Source organism: Notothenia rossii (assembly GCF_949606895.1).
Source record: "Notothenia rossii genome assembly, chromosome: 2".
NCBI classification, from domain to species: domain Eukaryota; kingdom Metazoa; phylum Chordata; class Actinopteri; order Perciformes; family Nototheniidae; genus Notothenia; species Notothenia rossii.
Genome location: NC_136904.1, coordinates 68,947,483 through 68,969,241, shown reverse-complemented (window position 1 = coordinate 68,969,241; position 21,759 = coordinate 68,947,483). Strand labels below are relative to the sequence as shown.

Sequence of the window (21,759 nt, the reverse complement as noted above, 5' to 3'; positions counted from 1 at the left end):
GGAAATGCACCAAACTGCTCTCAATTCCTTAATAATGAGGCAACAGGTGATCTGAATAATCTCTACTCAACTCAGGAGGATTCCTTACATTCAACCACATAATTATGAATTGAAAGTATCAAAGAATTAGGTGCTGCCTCAACTGAAACTAGATATTATTGAGGCAAGATTAACAGAATTGGCTCTTTTTTAAATAAAATGTAATCACATAGTTTTCTGAGACCCAGATGCTGACTAACTGTGAGTCTGCCCTTCACAAACGGCTCAAATTCCTGTTATGTGTCAGGATTCTTTGTCAATAAAGTCTTGTTCTCAAGGGAAGATGGACATTTTTTTGTTAGTCTACTTTAACAAATAAGCATAGATAGTGGTGCATTTTATTGTCCATTTACACATACATTTACCCTTGATTTTTTACAAGCTGTTCTATGCTTTGCAAACTTTTAAGTTTTATTGTGTACCCTTTGTGTTGCTGCTGCCTAGGTCTGGCTTCGCAGCTTTAAGAGAGTTTCTGTTTAATAAAAAAAGTAGGGAAAGAGGGATGTGTGTCTGACTTTTTTGTACAGCATGGGAATTCATGAGAGTGCTGAGTCAGAGTCTGATATTTTCAAGGATCCAGAGGGAATTAAAAAAAAGTTCTTGTCCTTGTAAATGTGCTAAAAAGGAGCAAAATGTCAAGAATAGTTTATGATCTATAAAACAAGTTTTTAAAGATTACCGTTTAGTTGCACTTCAGTGTCAGCAAAAAAATATGAGGAACTAAACGAAAAGGACAGGAAGTTTATCACAAACTGAATTCCTAAAGTCCAGCTGCTGACCTGCATTAAAATGTCAGTAGCACTGACACGACAATAAAGATGTTTTACTGACAAGCAGGAGTCCACTGGCTACTGTTTTCTCAACCAACTCAACACCCATTGAAATGGACACGACCACTCAGTGGTGTGTTCACAGCCTAATCTCCAGCAATGGAGCAGAAAGAACAAAAGCAAACAGTGGACAGGGGCGGAGGAAGGCTTTGTCTGTGTGGTCAAATTTACAGCTTAGAACGCAAATAGGCTGGTCTCTGTGCTGGATTTTCTTTTGTAATGGAACTACATAAAATAGCAGGAAAGTCTGAAATAAGACCCTGTATTGATGCTTGAGGAGAGAAGATTTTGTAATTCTTCCATGTCATCAGAGCTTTCAGGCTTGCACCGCCCATATCTCAGACATTTTTGTAAGACAATAAGCCCCAGCAGCTTTGACCTGGCACAGCTTTCTGCAATGTGGGCTAATGAAGAACTTAAACTCCTTTCTAGGAGGAACTGATTTTAGGACATTCACAATTAAAATGCCAGCTGAAGCACCAATAATATGCCTGGTGAACATAGAAAAATGTATCAATGGAAAAGATGAGCCAAGGGAAACTACTGCCCTGAAAAAGCGGTATATAAGAATCACTCGTATGAAATTAGTTTTTTTCTGGCCACTTGGGGGCAGCAGAAGCGAGCTGTGAACACAACATTGACATATCATCAACTTTTAAGTAGATTAGGTTAACACATTAGCAACTGCTATCCATTTACATTTCCAATGTACATCAGCAAACATTTGGAATCATGTTTCTAACTACCTGAGAAATGTTAATTGAGTGGTAACACTCAAAATCTTTTGGTCACCACTCATCTGTCATTCTATCAGATGTGTGTATCTCACACTGCACTGTAACTTTTATTCATGTACCTTTGTTATTAATGTTGTATCATCTTTGCTTTTAAGTGGGTGTTTTTAAATGCCATTTTATATTTGCTTTTAAATTATTGTTTTTAAATGCCATTTTATAATATATTTTGTAATGCTCTTAATGCTCTTAATTGCCTTGTGTTGAAAGGGGCTGTATAAATAAACTTGCCTTGCCTTGCCTTACTGTGTTTGTCTGCTGTTTGGTTTTAGTTAGCATAAAGTGGGTTTTTCAACATTTTGAGATTTTTTGATTATTTGTAAGTTTGAAATGCTAACAAGCTGGTTGGTTTTAACTCAATTAAAATCTTAAAGGGTTTTGAAATTAAATTGGCAAGTGATACATTAGATATTAATTTATCTTTGAATCTTAGAAGAAACCCTAGAATAATGTTTGACTTTTACAGATATGTCATTGAATCAGTTATCATCATAGTGGCAAGAGAATACTCAAGAATACTTTTTTTAAATGTTCTTGGGTGCTGCAGCTCTATAGCGTCTTGCGAAGGTAGTAAATGAATAAAAAACATGATTAAAACAATTTATCTGGCTTATGGTTCCACCCACATTATACACATTCCAGTTGTTTATGCTCTTTCCTCATCATTGTACTTGCACTGTTTTTAATATTAGCTCTGTCTTAGCCCCCTGATGCTAAGTAGCCTACACATGTAAAACATTTTACATATTTGTAAACATTCTATATCGTTACTTGTATTTGGCAAATCCAATTTCCTGACTAAAGGGTACGTTTTGGTTATTTCTGCTTGGTTATTTTATTTGACATAATTTCATATAATGCAGATATTGTTTAGTTGAGGCACATGAATGGCTGGGGGACAAGTGAATGAACTTTGACCTCTGCCCTATCCTTCTAGCTACCATTTGCTGATAGAGCAGCCTTTGGTCCGACAGATGGAGAAGGACAACAGTATAAATGGACATGGCAGGGTTATATTAGGAAACTTTTCCTATTAGTTAGCACTGACAGCAGGTAGATGGGTGGTCTAGGGTTACCAGGATGAGGCAGCCTTGTGCTGGTGACGTCAGCCAAAAGATCCTGTGGTGGCAGGTTACTTGATAACCCTAGGGACATTAGCTCTGTCATCCATTTTGAATACTTTTCTAATTACTATAGCAAACCGACCAAGTGCATTTCATGTTGAGACATTTCCAGTGGAGTGACAAAGTCTAATATAATATATGATATTGAATTAAAACAACTTGTTTGAAAGAATTGTGATTGGACTACTACTTGTCAACTATTAAGATACTGGTACCCAACTTCCAAAACAGAAGTATGACATTTCTATTTTTAACTACAGCTTCTCCAGAGACATATAAGACATTAAATAACTGTATTTTACAGGCTGCGGTAGGCCTACTGCTTGTGAAGAGATAATGTAACCTCATGTGAAAAATCTGTAGAGCGCCCCTTTTAATGTTCTTTTAAAAGTCTCAAAAACGTTTCTTTGTTATTCTTATGTCCCAGAGAAGTGTTGTAGTGAACACATAGGGCAAGACTGCTGCTGCCCTCTACTGGACAACATTTCCAAAACAGCAGTAAATAAGGAAAAGGATGAATGTAAGAAAGGGAAGAATATTCGAGAGTAGAAAGATATTAGCATGGGATACCTTGGCATACATACTGATAGAGCCTTTCTTCGTACTCAAGATTCTTTCAAACGAACAGGCTTCTTAAAATAATCTTATTGCAGGGTTGATCGTTTTTCTGCTGTAAATTCCTTTCATTTGACATGTGTGTGCAATTTAAATGAAAATATTTTGGACGGTTCAGGTATAGAGCTTTATAGACTGCAGGGTAGCTTGTGAATTTACTCCAGGTGTAACTAAAGTCTGATTTAAGACTTGGTTATATTTCACACAGGGCCGTATCCAGGATTTCCTAAATACCGAGGTCCAAATATGTTAGGGGGGTTCAGGGGACACCCCCCGAGATTTTTGGGATTTTCGTGATCTAGTTAGGTGCTTTTTAAATCCTGTGGGGGGTCACACATTGGATAATATATTGATATCAAACCATGTCAGTGGGCTGACAATGTCAGCATCAATTATTTTTGAAAGTGTAATGCATAAGAATCAGTTGATTGTTACTATTAATGATCAGGACATGCAGAAGAGGCTAAAATGATCACAACACATTATCCTAATCCCAATACCCCTCCTCGACTCCTCCTTTCCCTCACTCGCGTCCCTTCCTTGCATTTTAGCTCCGCCTCCGTAAGATGCGAGCGAAAGACACGAGGAGGTGACGCGAGGACAGAGGACTCCTCAGGTATTAAATATGTATTTAAATGAATGAATCTTTCTCTTGTTAGTCAAGGAATTCAATGTATGATGGTTGTTCCTGCTTTTGTGTTCCGTTTTGGTGTAAAATGTAGCCTACATTTAAATAAAAATATAATTATAGTAATGTGAAGGCCTTTTATAAATGAATTGCCCATAATAATTCCCACGAGGCTGTGAGCACTTATTCATTTATGTGACGCTTTTCCACTCATCTTCCAGTTGTCGGTTTTCCTCTGTTGAAATCGACCAGCTGTGAAGGTGAGGGCGGGGCTTTTATATGCGAGTAGTGAAAACACTTCTGCGTAGTCTGCTCGCGTGTATCCTCCCTTTCGTCTCCTCCCGCACCCCTCATCCCTCACCCCTCCTCGACTCCTCCGTGTGCATTTCAGCTATTGGGACGTCCTTCAAAATGGCGTGTCTTGATCGATTTCCGGGTCAAGTCCCGGAGGAGGGGAAGAGAGGAGTCGAGGAGGGGTATTGGGATGAGGCTCCAGTCAACATTCATTTCCCATGTCTCTCTCCTTAAACGACATCTGTTAATGATGACATGTGCACAACTGTATCCCCTCTCATCGGGCTTAACTGAATAACCCCTTAGAACCGGCCCATTTCTGGTTAAATATTTAAATGAATGAATATTTCTCTTGTTAGTCAAAAGAGGTTTCTCAATACTCAAATTTCCCCACCTCAACTCCTCGACTCCTCGGTCCTCCGGTAGTGACCCGGAAATGAATTTCATCGCGCCATTTTGAAGGACATCTAATTTCTCTAAATGCACATCGAGGACCGAGCATCGAGCATCGAGGAGGCTCTCTGGAGGGGCTCTAACCGAGGAGACACTGATGCATCCTCCATGGCTCCTCCACGGATGCATTTCCGGGAACGGTGGAGGCGTGACGCACGGCCGGACTTATCTCAGCCAATGACAGCTCTGCATGAATCCCTTTGATATTATAGAGAGGCGAAGTCCCTCCCCTTCCGGGAGCCTCCATGGGACCCCGGAAGCGGAAAATTATACATTGAATTCAATGGAGAGAGAAAACGTATCTTTTGATCCCGTTTGAATTGTGCCACGAATGACACATATGATGTTTGTCAATTTAAAAGAACATTTTGCAAGTCAAAAAAATTAAAATGTGTCGTAAAACTGTGAAGTAACACATTTTTTTGTGTTAAGCCGCTCAGTGAACTACATGTCTCTGGTCCCGCACAATACGCGTCACCAACACAAAGATGACCGTCACATTGGCACATTTCACCTCATTCTTTCAGAATGAGAATAAAAGTATAAAACGAGGTGAAAATCACTACAAGTCTGGGCACGTTGAGAGCTGTACATACACGAAAGGGGAGTTAGTCGGTTCTGTAAGAGCCAGCATGCGGGACCGGCTTTACAAGGTTTCGGTGAGTAATATGAGTGCAATGTTTAAGGTTAATGTCAGTCAATAAGGAGGAGAATGAAAAAAAAGATGATGAACCACAGACCCGGCATATAATGACTGCAGTGTGCAGGGCTGTTTTAATTTATGTTACTGTTATCAATAGCATTAGTTGACTGAGAAAACCGTCAAGAAAAAAAGTTTAGCGATGTTACGAGTCGACTAGCATAATATGAACCACGGCTGTGATTGACAACCTGGACAGCCAGTCAGAAGCTAGAATGCCAACCTAGAGAGCCAATCAGAACCTAGAACGGGTGTACTGTATACGGGTGTGTATGCTGTGGATAACATTAGTGTTCACAAGAACAAGGTACACTCCCGTGTTTTGTTTTATTTGCTCTTCAGATTGAAGCGGCCAGTTTTATATCGACTATATGTGTGATCTCCTTTTTACATCTCGTTGTGTAATTTGAGTTTATTTGCTGTGTGTAGATTCAAGGATTTTGGTTATCTTGTCAATTTGTTTGGTTATCTAGGCACAGCTGTGTGTGACTCCCTCTGGTACACTGGTATGTTTTCCTAATGTAGAGAGCATTGATTAATTCATAAACTACACACTGAGTCTAGACCCTGACCAAATCCTTTTTTGTTGATCAAATGTTTTTCAAAAATGTAATACACATTTAAAAAAATACAATGTACAATCACAACCAATACAACACAAATTACAAAAAATTCAGAAAAAACAAACAACAATCAGACAAGAGGACAAAACTATGGAAAAATAAACCCTCCCACCCCCAGATCTGGACCATCCTTGTATTGCTCATTCAATCTATTATAGCATGTTAACAAACATGGTACTTACTTTATTTGTACAGATCTACATGGGAGAGGATGGCGTGATGCAGAGCGCCGTCTGTGGTTGTGCACGGGGGATGTACAAATGCAGCCACGCTGCAGCATTGGCAATATTTGCCATGTGGCAGATCAGCTCCACAGAAGTTGAGTGCCAGTGGAGGAAGCCTGGCACTTCAAAAGTAGTCCAGCCGGTGTCTCAACTCTACCAACAGCAAGAGGAGACATACAACCCACTGGCCAGAGACATCGCCACTGAGGAAGTAGACTTGTTCAGGTCTGCACTGAGGGGCGCAGCATGGCATGGCATGGCTTTTGTCACCTGAGCCAGAGCTTCAGCCTCAACATCAGGCCATTTTCAACGTGCCGGAGCTGGTGAAGGAGCGTGGGGGTCGGGGGCTTGAGGCAATTCTTGCCTCAATGCGACTGAGCAGAGACCAGCAAGCTGCCATCCAGACAGCCACCGTAGGACAGCGGACAAATCCTCAGTGGCAGTTACACAGGCAGGGCAGGTTGACAGCCAGCAATTTTGGTGCTGTGCTGAGGTCGGGACTTTCATCCACTCCATGCGCGTTCCTCATGAAGAGGGTGCTTGGGGGGTACAATTTAGACGGAGTCATGGCTGTCAACTGGGGAGTTGTAAACGAGGTGTGTTTGGCCAGTGTGTTTGGCCTTTTAAGTGTGACACATATGTAGTGATAAATGCTTCACCTGACCACTGTTCCTAAATAAAAAAAGTTTTCTGCATCGTCAGTCATTTTTTCCAAATAATTACCAATATTTCACAAATTCTTCATGTCAACTTAAGAGCACAGCTGTATGTTGAGTGTCAGCTTTGCTTGGTTCATCTTACTGGGGGGCAGCTACATGGATGTCGGTGCAGTCCACAATCATTTTGCAGTTGAAGGCAGAATGAATTTATTATTGACTCAGAATGAAGCACAACTTCATGTCATACAATACATTGACTTTATTTGTAACTGTGTAAAAAAATAAAGCATTTATTAGCAAAGCAGGACCTGCAGGAACAGAGAACGGTGATGGATGGAGCTGGGAAGAGAGAAGAATAAAGAAAACAGATCAACTTTATTATCGGATATTAAAAATTCAATTTCAAAACAAGTTGCCGCTCCTACAGTTTTCTAGTATGTAAAGATGATTTCACATGACCTATGCAAAATATCACAATCAATACATGTGTCTCTCTGGGGGGTGCATTGTGCCTTTGATGTATATAAATAATATACCATAACCAAATACTATTACGTACAGTGGAAATCAGGTTGCCAGAGCAGGTCAGTCCAGTGTGCATGTTCCTCAGGGTCTCAGCAGTTACAGGTGAGGTAAAGAAAATAAAAGAGAAAAAGGTCAGTAACAACACTTTAAAGTAACAACACTGAATAATTATCTATTTTAATCATTTTCTCTCAGTAATCACTCAACTACTGTCTTTCCAACCAACAGATTGACTCACCCTCACTGTCATCACAATGAAACACGTCCAGAAGAATGTCATGCAAAGCTCCCTGCCTGCCTGCCTTCCTTCGACTCTCCCTGAACTGCTTCCTTAGCACCCGGTGGAGGGCGCAGTAGGCCACTCTTCAAATGTTTCACGAAATACTTACCATGATGACTACTCTTACTGTTTAACATTTTGGTGTACTTCATGTAATAAAATAATAACTTAATGGTAAGGCTACTAAAAATGACAAGGCTAAGTAATGTAATGCTAACTAACGTGCTCGCTACTCGTCGCTACTAGCTAGGTAGCTAACTTGACTATGTTCCATGCACAACATGTATATTACCTATGATATTACCTGATATGTCTGATCCAGCGACTCCTGGTCCTTTCATAAGAGGGGAAGCGATAGAACGAGCAAGTGGTATGATCACTTTTGTGATTACAACATGGTACAAAGCACACAGGCATCTTGTAAAAGTAAATTTATTGGAGCAATCTCTTATATTTATTGGAGGGAATAAATCAGTTATGAAATCTTCTTCTTCGCTTTCATTACGAGTCGCAACCACTTGGAGCATTATCGCCTGTGACACCACATTCGCGACCCAGAATGGGATTTGGGATTTGTAGTCTTTGTAGTCGCGTATTTTTCATAGTCTTATATTTCAACAGTTTTACGACAAAATGTGACTTTTTTGACATGGAAATGATTGTTTAAGATTGACAAACATCATATGTGTAGTTCGTGGCACAATTCAAACGGGATCAAAAGATACGTTTTCTCTCTCCATTGAATTCAATGTATAATTTTTCGCTTCCGGGGTCCCATGGACCGGAAGTAGATGGGCGTGACTTCGCCTCTCTATTTTAGTAACTGTCTGCTTACATCGCAACGCGATGTTTACAGTGAGAACAGCTGTGAGGTCCGTGCAGAAAGCAGAGCAGTGTGTAAAATATATATCACTCAGTATAACAGGCCTACATTACTTTCTGTATTTGTATGCCGTAGTTTACTAGATATCTACAAACAAAGAGTCGATATTTTTGTAAAGCAGGGGTGGCCAACCCGCGGCTCTCGAGCTGCATTTGGCTCTTTGCCTAGTTTCATGCGGCTCTTCAGTTCATATCGAGTTGTATATGTGTGAGCTTGGGGGAGAGACACTGACTCCTGACTAGTGTTGCACGGTGTACCGATACTTGAAAGGTATACCGCGATACCCTGCCGTTAAAAACGTTACGATTCCTCCGTTTCATTACTATCGGTACTTTAAGAATGACGGGGGAAAGTACTCCGGTGAGAAAGCGCCGTTTTAATAAGAGCCGTGTGTGTTCAGCGCTCTGCTTCCAATCCCTGCACTGCAGCCGTGCCTTGCAGTCCCGCCCCTCTCAAGCACGCTCAAGTGCCTCCCCTCTCTCGTGCACGCGCTAGCTGCCAGAGCATGTGAGAAAACGAAAAGCATGGCTGCAAGTGGGAGTGCAACTGCCGCTGCGCCTCGGTTTGTTGACAAAAAAAGACGCCAGAAGCGAAATTTTGATGTATTTTAGCTATATCTCTGACAGTGAGGGCAAGCCTACGGACACCACAAGGCCTGTCTGTAAGAAATGTATTAATTTGATTTAATACGAATTCTTGTCATTTATTTTATTTATTGTTCTCATTGTTTAAACGTGTGTGTTATGGTTATGGTTCTGGTGTGAAATAAAGCACACTAATTACGTTTAAGACTGTTTCCCTTTTTTTAAGAAAAGTATCGAAAAATAATCGGAATCGTAATTCTTGACTTGGTATCGGTATCGAAACCAAAATGTTGGTATCATGACAACACTACTCCTGACAGTTAAACCTGATATTTAGTAGGCCTGTTAAGTATTGAATGCTGACCATTCTGACGTAATCTGGCCGGTCAAAGTTGTTTGGGCTCGGATAAAATCGCTCCTTTACTTTCGTCCCGTGTTACTTTCGTCCCGGTGTCGGTACCAGATGTGTTCGGGGTACCATATGTGTTCGGGGGCCGTCTCTTACCAATGACGTCACGCATTGTACGCATTGTGATTGGCTGTACGGTAATTTACCCAGGGGTGCTCGGGGGCAAATCACATCTACAGATCATGACGAACCGAATTGAATTATTCCTATGCTCCTAGCGTGTGAAAATGTTTGTGAAAAACATGTTAAAAAAACATGAAAACGGAGCAATGGCTGTACGCCATTGGCTGTACGGCAACTCAAGAGGACCATCATACACGGTCAAATTCCGAACATTTAAACATAGCCTACACTTCATTCTTTACTTTGTCCGTTATTATATGTAGAAGATGAACTACCTCTCTGAAAGGTCCTAATGTGTTCATTTTGATGGGCTGTCTTCTGAGTGGTTAAACATCACTAAAGATTTTCTGACTTCTGACTGCTTTGGATATATAATTACACCGCAATAAGGTTTTACTATCACAGTGCACTGAGATTTGTGACAAACTGTAAAGCACTTACGCATCACTGTACACTGTAAACCAAGGCGGTTTTGCCATCACTTACTGTACTGACGCTCAGTCACTGGTACATTTTCATTTAGAAAAGCCATGTTGGATAAAGTACCATCTTATATCTGCTCCCTGATCTCTCGGCAAATTGAAAGTACTTATTGCCTGAGATCTCATGCTGTGGTTTTATTAAATGTGCCAAGTGCTAGGACTGTCTTAGGGAAGAAAGCTTTTAGATGTGCAGCTCCACTAACTTGGAACAGTCTGCAAAAAGAATGTAAAATTACCAAGCTGGTACCACTACATGTTTTTAAAGCTCGGTTGGATGCTCCACAGTCAGATGCTGTTGGTACCTGTACATGTGGATAGATATGTAAATTGTAATCCCTGTATTTTTTGCTGTATGATGTCCTTTTGTTGTTCTGTTGTTTATGTTTTTATGTCTTCATGTGGAACCTACAGCTGCAGGTCTCCCTTGAAAAATAGATCATTGATCTCAATAGGATTTTACCTGGATAAATAAAGGTTTTTAATTGAATGTCGAGCATAAACTGGAGAATAATTATGTTACAAGTGTTACAGAAAACATATCCAAGTGTAACAAACATCCAGTATTAACCTTACCGTTTTTTTACTAACAGTAACCAACTAATAATTTTCATGAAGTGTATATTTATTCCAAACTCACAATATATATATATATATATATATATATATATATATATATATATATATATATATATATGTAATAAAACATAATGCACAATGGTACACAGTATCCAAACTCTTTAGGCACTGGTCAGAGGCATTCATGTAAAGCAGATCACCAGAATCCAATACTGGTAAAAACGTTGCAGAGATCAAATGTTTCCTTGTCTGAAAGGAGAAACCTAATTTTAAAACAACATTTTCAGTGTGTGACTTGAAAGATAAGTTCTGATCAATAATAAAACCTAGATATGTGTATGTAGTGACCCTTTCAATGTCAATGTCAGTCCCTTGAACAGTACAAATGTTGGGGAGAAAAGAAGTTAACTTTTTGCCATTTGAGAATATCATGAGTTTGGAGTTGTCTGCATTTAATACTAACTTGAGTTGAGATAAATGGGATGGAATAACATCAAAGGCAGACTGGAGGAAATCAAGACTTGCTCTATAGAAGAGGATGAACAATAAATAACAGTATCATCTGCATAAAAATGGAAAGCAGCATTTGAAAGATTATTCGAGATTATTTACATACAGTATATGGTGAAATTATTGGTCCTAATATGGAACCTTGGCGCACACCCTTTCAAATCAAATCAATCAAATCAAGTTTTATTTATATAGCACATTTATAAACGATTTTTGGTCGAGCCAAAGTGCTGTACAAATAATAAAAAATACCCTACAGTAAAGACATTTTACAGCTAATACAACAGCAGTTTGTTCAGAATATCAGTATGAGAAGAAAACGACACCCTTTGTCCTTAGACCCTCACATCGTACAAGGAAAAACTTCAAGAGAAAACCCACAGTTTAAAGGGAAAAATGGGAGAAACCTCGGGGAGAGCAACAGAAGAGGGATCCCTCTCCCAGGACGGACAGACGTGCAATAGATGCCGTGTGTAAATCGAGGAGATAATACATTTGCAACATAGGTAGACCAAATGTTAGGAAATGCATGCGTCTATAATAATAGGATGAATCCACGAAGATGTCAACAATCCTGTGGGAGCCTTCAGGGAGGCAGCACGACGAGACCCAGGCAGGACCGCAGAGACAGGTTCAGCCGCGACCCGAAGTCCACGACTTAATCCAGAACTCAGGATAGAGGATCCAGGATGCGGGACCACAGCAAGAGGATCAGCCTCGACTCAAGATCACATCAAGACACAAAAGAAGAACAATTTGGCTGGGTTAATCGGAACATGAGAATACACCGATTCAGACAGACAGAAGGAAGAACAAGCACTCCCTTTGGAGTGATTTTTTTTAAATATTGAAGTTAAATGCATCAATCTGGTGCACTTTGAGAGCAAAATGAAAAGATATATGGATACCTCTCAACATACATATGAAACAACTGTAAACAGATTTACTTTGTCTTTATGGATTCGATTGTGGACTTGATTGTGATTGCTGCACATTATCCCTTACTTAATAAATACTTTTTTTGATAATCTATTATATAGAAAAGTATATCATATTGATATATAATATATAATTTATTGATAATATATAATATAATCAAATATAACAATCAAAACGAAATAAGTAGTATTAAGTATTAGGGCTAAGAAAATATTGTAAATGTGAAATAGTTGTATGTATTGATTTAAATTGACATGCATACGCTAAGAAAAATAGTCCGTTGTTACTGTTTGAACTAACGTACCAACGGCACTGAACATATTACATATTACCTACCATATTACGTTTTATACTTCTTACCTTCGATTTCTCTTGTTCTTCTCCTCATTCGTCTTTGTTTTTCTTCAAGTTTTATTGTATTTCTTCAAGTTTTTATCTTGTTGGTCGAATGCACTTAAGCGTCAGCTAAATACAATGTAATGTAATGATCAAAAAACCCCTCTATACTCTAGACAGCGTGGGTAAATTACCGTACAGCCAATCACAATGCATGACGTCATTACGTCGTGACGTCGTGACGTCACTGGTAAGAGACGGACCCCGAACACATATGGTACCCCGAACACATCTGGTACCGACACCGGCTCTCCCTACGTGTGTATGTGTGGTGTCAGGTGTCAGTATGAGAGGATGACAGCGCGTCTAATTTTGATGTGGCCCAAGAGCCAATCACAATAATACCTGGATGCAGAGAACCAATCACCTTTGAGGGGGGGGAAACCTATGGTTGATTAAACATTATCCAGTGTTTCCCCTACCATTGTCTTGGAGGGGCGCCAACAGAGCCCCGCGCCAACCTGAAATTCAAAAATATATATATATATATATTTTAAAATATATATAGCACCAAATTGCAAATAATCCAAAGAATTCCCAGATGATGAAATCACAGTCCATGCTAGCCTATGTGGAGAGAGGTGATCTGCCTTATTCTGCTCTTTGTATCATAAACATTATATTTTATAGATGTACCACCTGTGGAATGTCTACATTTTCAGTGTTTTGTGTTTTAAACTGCATATTGTTTGTGCAGCTTTGAATGTACAGGGACTCCTGCATCAGAGAACAATAGTCCAAGTACAGTTGCTCAACCTCCAGTATGCAAACCAAAAAGGTACGTTTTATTAAGATGACCTTTGCATGAGTTTATATCAAATACAGAATAAATAATGAGCACCATCATGCAATCCACATGCTTTAATGTCTCCCCCAAAAGCTAGCTCTCAAATTATTTTAACAGGCTATTCAAAACATAGCACATGGTGCACTCTTTTCTAATCACGCCATTTGATAGCCTTTTCTTTCCCAAATATTGTTCAGCATAATAATAGGACAGTTATATGGCAAAAATGTATACAAAATGTTTGGAAAATTGGGATAGTCTTATAATTTCTCTGTCCTCTTCCTTAAGCACGGAAGATGTATTGCGCTTACTTGAACACCAAGTTGACACCAAAACAGAGTTCAAACTGTGTGTGGACAGAGAGGGCCTTCCAGACAGGGGCATTCTCCAGTGGAAACGAAAAAAAGCTGCATATCCTGCCAGCGCTCTTAAGGTGGTCTACATAGGAGAGGCAGGCATTGACACTGGAGCAATAAGGACATATAGTTTTTGACTGGTAAGTTCATTTAACTGTTTTGTTTTGATATTAAACAAAACCAAAGGATCCTTGCTTATTTGCTTTTTTTCTCTAAGACATGGTTTCAGGTATTGAAAACAGATTCTTTGAAGGAGCTGGGAGCCAGGGGAAAAATCCTAAGTACTCTTTGACTGACCTTGATAATGACAACTTCAGGTTGGTAACATACTGTTTTTGTACACATCGTCATTTATGTAAGGAGTTTTTTTACAAAGACTTTCTCTACCTTGCACACAGAACTATTGGTGAAATAATGTCAGTAAGCATCGCACAAGGTGGCCCATCTCCTGCCTTTCTGAGAGCGTGGTGCTACAACTTCCTCTGCACAGGAGGGGTGGACATTCATTCACTTTCAAAGGAGGATGTTTCTGATATAGAATCCGGTCTTCTCATCAGCAAGGTGAGTACTCTGTTGAGCATTGTTAGATATGAATTAGATATATGTTTTAACACCTATTGTAAATCTGTCCTTTATTTCAATGTTGCACATTCTCAGGTCGAAGATTCTGCAGATGAGCAGTCTCTGATGTTGTGGGCTGATGAAATTGTCAGCTGTGGATATACAAGCCAGCTCAAACTGGACAATAATGACAGCATCATTTGGTAAGAGTTGTACAATATTAATTTTAAAATGTTTATTTTTCAAACCAGTGTTTAATTTCTTTCTGCTTTTCTTCAAAGAGCAATTGTCTTACATTCCACAACAAGACTGATTCCAATGCTGCAGCAACTCAGAAAGGGCATGGAGCTGTATGGCCTGGTGGATCAGATGGCTAGAAACCCTGAAGCTTGTCACTCCTTATTTGTTCCAGGGAAGATCACCAAAGTAAGAATTTTAACTGCCACTATTTATTTATTTTTAGACTCTATTCTTCTTTTTTATTATACTTTTCATTCTGTATTGCCTTAATAGCTTTGGTTTGAACACTTACAAGATATTAAACTAAATCTGCATTCCCTCTCTTTATAGCCTGATGCAGATTTCGTCATGATGAACTGCCAGCCACGTTTTAGCGAAAAAGGGACATCTAAGGAGAGAACTGAGAGGAAGTTGAAATGTCAGGTATGATATACTGTAGAATGCAGTACACATATGAATGAATGCTTTACTGATTTGAATGTACTGAGCACATACCTAATAAATGTTCTTGGATATTTGCTTTTCTTAATTTGTGTTATTTAAAATATACATCCGTCACAGATGGGGAGACAGACAGTGCAGCTGGTGACAAGGAGCCTCTTGCAGTGCCACACATGCTCCAGTGGATGACGGGGCAGGCCCACATCCCCATCCTCCCTGATGAAAAGAGACATTTCAAAATAACATGCAAATTTGACCATGACTGCAGGGAGCGGCTAGGAGATCACTTAATTTGTTACCCAATCGTGAGTGCGCGCACAAAAACTGTGACTTTTCCAGTAAAGCATCACAGCACTTACACTGACTTTAGAAGAATCATGGGTGAAGCAGTGAGATATGGTGGTGGATTCCACAGAGTTTAAAACAACTAGCTCTACTCAAACTAAGGCAAGAGCTGAGTGTATATATGTTTAAATATATTTGTTAATGGCTGTTTGATGAAGTCATGCTTTTATTAGTTGGGAAAGCATACATTGTTACAAAGTTTTTTAACAAAACATCAGACAAGCAGAAAGGCAAATAAGGACCAATGGTTGGGCTCTGTGTATTCTCAACAGATATCTGTTAAACAAGGTTGTTGTAATCAGCTAATGTGTCAGTTTAAGAGTTCACGTTCAATTGTCATTGTACACACTTTGCAAGAATCGTGTGTACAAGTCACGGCCATGTGACTGAGAATGTTCCAGAGGATCAACAGTTCTCTGAAGTTCTTCTAGGTCTTCGTCATCCAGGGGGCACACAACTTCAGGAACCACAACTGCCCCGTTCGAGTCTTCTTGCAGTATGGTACTCTCCCAGTTGATGCCTGGGTCTTGAAGTTCCTAAGGATCCAGGAAAACAATTAAAATACGTTTAGTACATGATGTATTTTCATACACTTATGTAACGTGTGATTTTTAAAAATAAACATGTTACATAAAGGTGATTTTGTTTACTCAAAGTTGTATTATTCTAGAAATACTAGTTATTGAACAGGTTGCTGTTTCCAATAATGTTATACATCTGTCAGATATGCCTCTCATCACTCAATGCAACAGAACTGTAAGGTTTGTAGATGGAAAAAATTGAATTACAGCATATCTATGCACAATTGAAGACAGAAGCTCACATTGATTCAGACCTTTTAACCATGTTGTTTGGAAATAAATATTAAAAAAATAATTTTGGCTTTCATGCTCCATTGTCCAATTGGCATTGATGTCTATTATGTCTCAAAACTAGATATATCTGCCTGCCACACAACTTTGCAACTCAATTTTTTTAAAAAATATATTTAATGGGAACTCTATAACTGTTACCTCAAGTCTCTCCCCTTCGTCTAGATCTTGTAGATGTCCCATACACCACAGCTGTTCAGGAGTGAGACCTCCCTCTGTCCTTAGAGGATGATTATTCCATCCTTGGATAAAGGTGTCAAGGTCTGCTCGAAGTCGAGGGACAAAGATGTAGTGCACACCAAAGAGGTGAACCACATCAGAGATATCAAGCAGACCATCTTCCTCCAGAGAGTGAAGAACATCATGCTACTTGCTGCTGACTGCAACCCAGACGTCACGCCAAAGTCGCTCTATCCTAGAATTACATTTTAATTGATTTACTTGGATTTATACAGCTATTTGTGCTTTCATTGAACAACCAAACTGCTAGAGTTACTAATAATTATACAGTCAACATTTCAAGACATAAAAACACAACTAACCTCTGATTGTGGACACTCTTTCCAGAGATAAAGCTGGCTCTTCCTGTGCCCCGTGTGGCAAACATGTATTGTGCGATGTCCACGTTTTCGACTCCCTGATCCGCCCCTACCCTAAGATCAAAATACATTTTAATAATAAATAATTGAAAAATTAATTTAACAAGGTTTACTTTAACTTCAGTAGATGAAATGAAAGATATTGTTGCTAGTATATTAGTGTAAAAAAACATGTAAAAAAAGATCCACTTTTTGTTTTGTCAGGGCAAAATACCTTGATGGTAAGCCATGAAGCTGGGTTGATCCAAGGAAGAATGAGTATGCAGTTGGTGCTCTGTTATTTGTTGCAGCATCCAAGTACATGATCTGCATAGAAACCAGATGAAATAATTTACATCTGCTTTCAGCTATGGCTAGCCTTAGAGCTTTTAGTGTTGTATTATACCATAAAAGAAAGATAGGCACGTCCTAATTCTTTACACATAGTTTCATTTCATTTCAACAGAACCATCAACAGGATTTGGTATTTCAATTATTATATAGGTAATTTTCAAAAATATCAACTTGGTATATTTTAAATACTAAAATGCAGCTTGATTTATTACAGCTTCCTCAGATATATTTTCTTTAAGGCAATACATTATTGCTCCCTTAAGATGCTTTGTATTAAAAAAGTATAACCAGATTGGATAATAATAATTGGATCTAAACAGGAATCATTACCTTCTAGCTCAATAATTATTCCAAGGAGCAGGAGAAAAAATATACACTTTTTGATCAAACTAACGATAAGAACTACATGTCTTAAGCCGCAGATTATGATTTCATGCATAGGTCAGCAATGTCGCCGTGTGGATGTTGAGATCTTCATACAATATGCATTTCAAGCTCTAATTATACAATCAAAACAATCTGCATCAAGCTAATAAAATGGATGATTCCCCCCCCTAGACATGTTTTAAGATGTGTATAACATAATCTATAAATATGCAAATAAGTGTTATTTCAGAAGTATAACTGCTGGTCACAAGAGGCTTTGTACTTTAAGCTGCATTTCTTTAACAATAATAAGCAAGAACACATTAATTACCTTCCTTGAGTAGCCATCCACTCCACCAAAGACCACAATATTGTACCTGATCAACAGGGAAAAAGGTTACTATATAACTAAGGTTGTTCTTATTATATACTCCCAACATTCACTGTGTAGGTAATTGCATAAACAGGATATTTTACTCTACCTTATCAGTTTATGATTTTTGTCAATGTGGACCAGGGAGAGAGGGCCTCGCACGGAATAACTTCTTCGCACAACACACCCTAGTTCTGTGATCCGTCTGAAGATCCCAGCAGCATCAACCCGATGCATAGAGGCCATCATTCTCCACCACTGAACACGGAGGCCCATTGAAACCAAATGGCCTTGAACCATTTGATAACCAGCATTTGGCATCTGACTTTTAATACCTAAAATTACGTTGTCAAGTTCTTGGTCAGTCATTGTGCTGTATGATCCTCTTATAGACAAGCCAAATTCTTGCATTCTCCTGTAAATCGTTCTTCTTGAAACGCAGAGGCATTTTGCAATGCAGGAGACTGGCAGATGTGTGTTCAGCAAATGTGTTAGTTTTTCTCTCTCTATCACAATTTTGGGTTGACCAGAACCTGGACCAACTTCTGTTTCCTGTTCTACAATGGGCATAGACCTTGCGTTAATTTCCAACCGGACAACATGATGTAGGTTTCGTATTGCTTCTGTAATCTCTGATACACCTCCTATCTGCTCATGGAACGATTCAAACATAATCAGCTCATGGCGAGTCAGGAACTCCAAATAATCCACATTTAGTGGTTGCTGGTTCAAGGCTGATTGCAGTTTGGTGAGAAGTCTTTCCATCAACTGCTGTCTCAATATGTCCTGTTGGACAGACAGAGCTCAGATTAGTTAAGAAGAGGGACTCGTTGTTAGTCATATAGGTGACTGATAACGAGCTATGAGATGTGGAAGCTAGTAATAACGTTACATTTATCCCTTATATAATAACAAATAATAATTAGTTTGATAAAGTTTATCCACAAAACAAGATAAATTATCTCCTTAAAATTACATCTACTCCTCCCTCCTTAAAAATGTCAGAACCTATAAATATGCAAATATGTTTCATTTCACAAGTTTAACTGCAACACGATGCCTCCTAGTTCACTGTAAAGTCAATTCTCAGTATTTGTGCACCAGAGGCTTTATATTTCAACATCAAAATCTTATTTTCAATGAGCACAAAGCAACACTTTCAGCAGATTAATATGAAGCCTCTCTCTCTCATCATCTGAGAGCTCAAAATCTGAATCTCCCTGAACTATCTGGTACAGAAAATGTCTGCTTCAGTTCCGTCTCCTGTAACAATATTGAGTCATTAACTCCATGAAGATGGTCCTGACGTCCACTAGAATGGACATTTATAAAAGGGTTGTTATTTGAAAACTTGAATTATTGAATTGCTCTCAGAACTAATTATGTAGTTCCTCACATGTTAATAAACAAGAATATATATGATTTTCATGGTAAAAATTACAATTATTCAACAATATCTGACTTCTCCTCCTGCTTCTATAACATTTTGTTTTTGGTATGCCAGCCATTTTGGATGAAAAGAAAGAGGAACTTCCCAGCATGCAATTTTAACCAATGACATATCACTGGAAAGACCAGGATGTCCTCTGTACAGTACATCAGGGATTGATATAGTAGCTCAAAAGAGTAAAAGGAGATGCGTGTTAACAAACTGTCCACTACAGAGGACATTTTCAATGGGCTGGGTCCCAGGAGACAACCAAATCAAAAACGACTTACATGTGGCCTTGCTGTGACATTTTGTTGCTGTTCATTCGACATTGTCGGATGTTGTGGCCAGCTGGGATTGCTAGAGAAGGATGAGTCAAACTTTCGTTACTCACACAACAGCCGATTTCTCAAGATAAGAAGACATATAGGCTAATGTTAATTAGCATTTCTGAAATATGAGTCAATAATTACAAGAACAAATCTACTATAATCATTCATCTTTTTATTTTTTATATAAACAACATATAGCTATGTTGCCGGCTAGCAAACTCACCCTTATCTGAAACGATCGGATAAAAGGTTTCGTCAAAGGTATTACAAACAATAACGTGATATCAGAAAACTAGAAATGTATAACTCACCTGACACTGTGGCGTAGTAATCTCTTCGTTCGAGTCTGTCATGTCCTGTAAATGTCAACGATAATAGGAACGCCAACAGCCTGATGGCAACCGAAAATGAAAATCCCTCTCTTCTCTCATCTCAGATATGATTGGAGACGGCCAGCCAATCAGAATTGACCTTCTCGAGTTCTCCGATTGGTTGGTTTTGTGGCACATTTGTAACGCTGTGACAATTTGAGCGAGCGCGCAGGCAAAGTTGAGCGCGCACAGGCTGGAGAGGTCGAGCGAGCGAGGGAGAGAGAGCGCGTGCAGCGGTCTGCCTGCGCACGGAGCAGGAGTTTTATGAGAGAAAATATATTTCTCTGTGCTCAAAAATGTTCAAGTGCGCGCTCAATAGCATTTTCTATGCTCAACATGTTTCATTGCGTGCTCAGGATAGAGGCACAAATATAACGCCATAGTTTATAAGGAAAGTATTTTGCTTGTCAGATTCAGATTTCGCGGGTGTGCCGTGTCTATAACGCTATCGCGTAGAGCTACGTCGATCCTTGCGTAATGCGGAAGTGGGCGTGGTTAAATCTAAACTGGGTTGGACGATAGACGCGGCCCGGGGTGTCTAAATAGTTCTTCCGGGCCAGCGGGCCATTTATAATGCCGAGCCCTGCCGGTTACCGGCCGGCCCACATCGTCCGACCGGCCCACTTCAGTACCGGCCCATCGGGATTCGTCCCGAACGTCCCAATGGCCAGTCCGCCCCTGGGTAGAGGAATGGGAGAATTTGGTTAGGGGTATTGTCAAATACAGTGGCGGCCGGCCCATAGGGGCGCTAGGGGCGCCACCCCCCCTCTTCCCACATGTTTGATTGTCATTAAAAATTAAAAATAAATAAAAATATATATTTCCAAAAAAAAAATATTTTCTATTTGTATTTGTATTTTTAAAGAACAAGGTAAATATGATATAGTTGGTATCAGTAAAATGTATAATCTAAAATCTCGTTTAAAATTGTTTTACGATGTCTAAAGTTACTGATAAGTCACATGATTCCTGCCTGGCCGCAGCGTGTTTCATTACCCTCTCTCGTCCGGGCGGTAGAAAGGAGCCCTCAGTCAGAGCAGCTGCAGCCAACAAGCTGACTGTTGCTATCTGTAAACTATGCCGCCGAAACATAATTTCAGCCAATCAGCGTCGTCAGATCTGATGCTCAAAGGGCGCCCTTTCAGCGCCCTGACCTGTGAGTTGTTTAGACTCGTATCCAAGGTCACGCTACAGTAGGGGATGGCTGCTTCTGCAGGTGTAGACTCCGGTGCTAGTGGATCGCCGGAGCTGTAGATTAACATTTGCATGCTTATTGTAGTTGTAAGGGCAAGGCCTGTGGCACCATGGATCATATGTGTGGGCTGGACCTGTATTTTACATGAAAGGAGTGATCAGAGGGTCGAGTTGTCGATTCTTGTTCAGTTTTCATTTTCCTCACCCTCTGAGACTTTGAGTTGCGCGCGCTGCTAAAGAGACGCGCTACCATGGAAACCAAACAATGGTGTAGCTGTATTAAAGCCCGAGTGGAAACAGTGGTGAGTAAATCTGATTTTGTCAGAAATGCGGGAGTCTCCCGCGAAAATCGGGAGGGTTGGCAAGTATGACACACACACACACACACACACACACACACACACACACACACACACACACACACACACACACACACGCACGCACGCACGCACGCACACACACACACACAC

At 39.7% G+C, this 21,759-nt stretch overlaps 1 protein-coding gene and 1 long non-coding RNA gene across 6 annotated transcripts; one reads left to right on the top strand and one right to left on the bottom strand.

The window, feature by feature from the left end:
• The first annotated feature begins 13,347 nt into the window (after window positions 1-13,347).
• On the top strand, window positions 13,348-16,060 carry LOC307030254. 2 transcript variants are annotated; one of them, XR_013805593.1, is made up of 8 exons: window positions 13,348-13,468; window positions 13,766-13,973; window positions 14,051-14,150; window positions 14,232-14,394; window positions 14,491-14,597; window positions 14,676-14,820; window positions 14,965-15,057; window positions 15,196-16,060. It is a non-coding gene; the product is annotated as an uncharacterized lncRNA (long non-coding RNA). The 2 variants fall into 2 exon arrangements; XR_013805594.1 differs by having other exon boundaries at window positions 13,381-13,973.
• LOC307030253 (uncharacterized protein) lies at window positions 15,822-21,585 on the bottom strand. 4 transcript variants are annotated; one of them, XM_079666584.1, is made up of 8 exons: window positions 20,036-21,585; window positions 19,683-19,752; window positions 18,073-18,749; window positions 17,922-17,967; window positions 17,106-17,197; window positions 16,835-16,945; window positions 16,434-16,707; window positions 15,822-15,956 (listed from the first exon to the last, which is right to left on the bottom strand). In XM_079666584.1, exons 2-7 carry the CDS (start codon window positions 19,722-19,724, stop codon window positions 16,659-16,661), a joined length of 1,017 nt encoding a protein of 338 aa, XP_079522710.1. In that variant the 5' UTR covers window positions 19,725-19,752; window positions 20,036-21,585; the 3' UTR covers window positions 15,822-15,956; window positions 16,434-16,658. The 4 variants fall into 4 exon arrangements, 1 of the variants encoding a protein (XP_079522710.1); XR_013805592.1 differs by lacking the exon at window positions 17,106-17,197 and having other exon boundaries at window positions 20,036-21,549; XR_013805590.1 differs by having other exon boundaries at window positions 16,835-16,940; window positions 17,106-18,749; window positions 20,036-21,579.
• Between the last annotated feature and the right edge of the window lie 174 nt (window positions 21,586-21,759).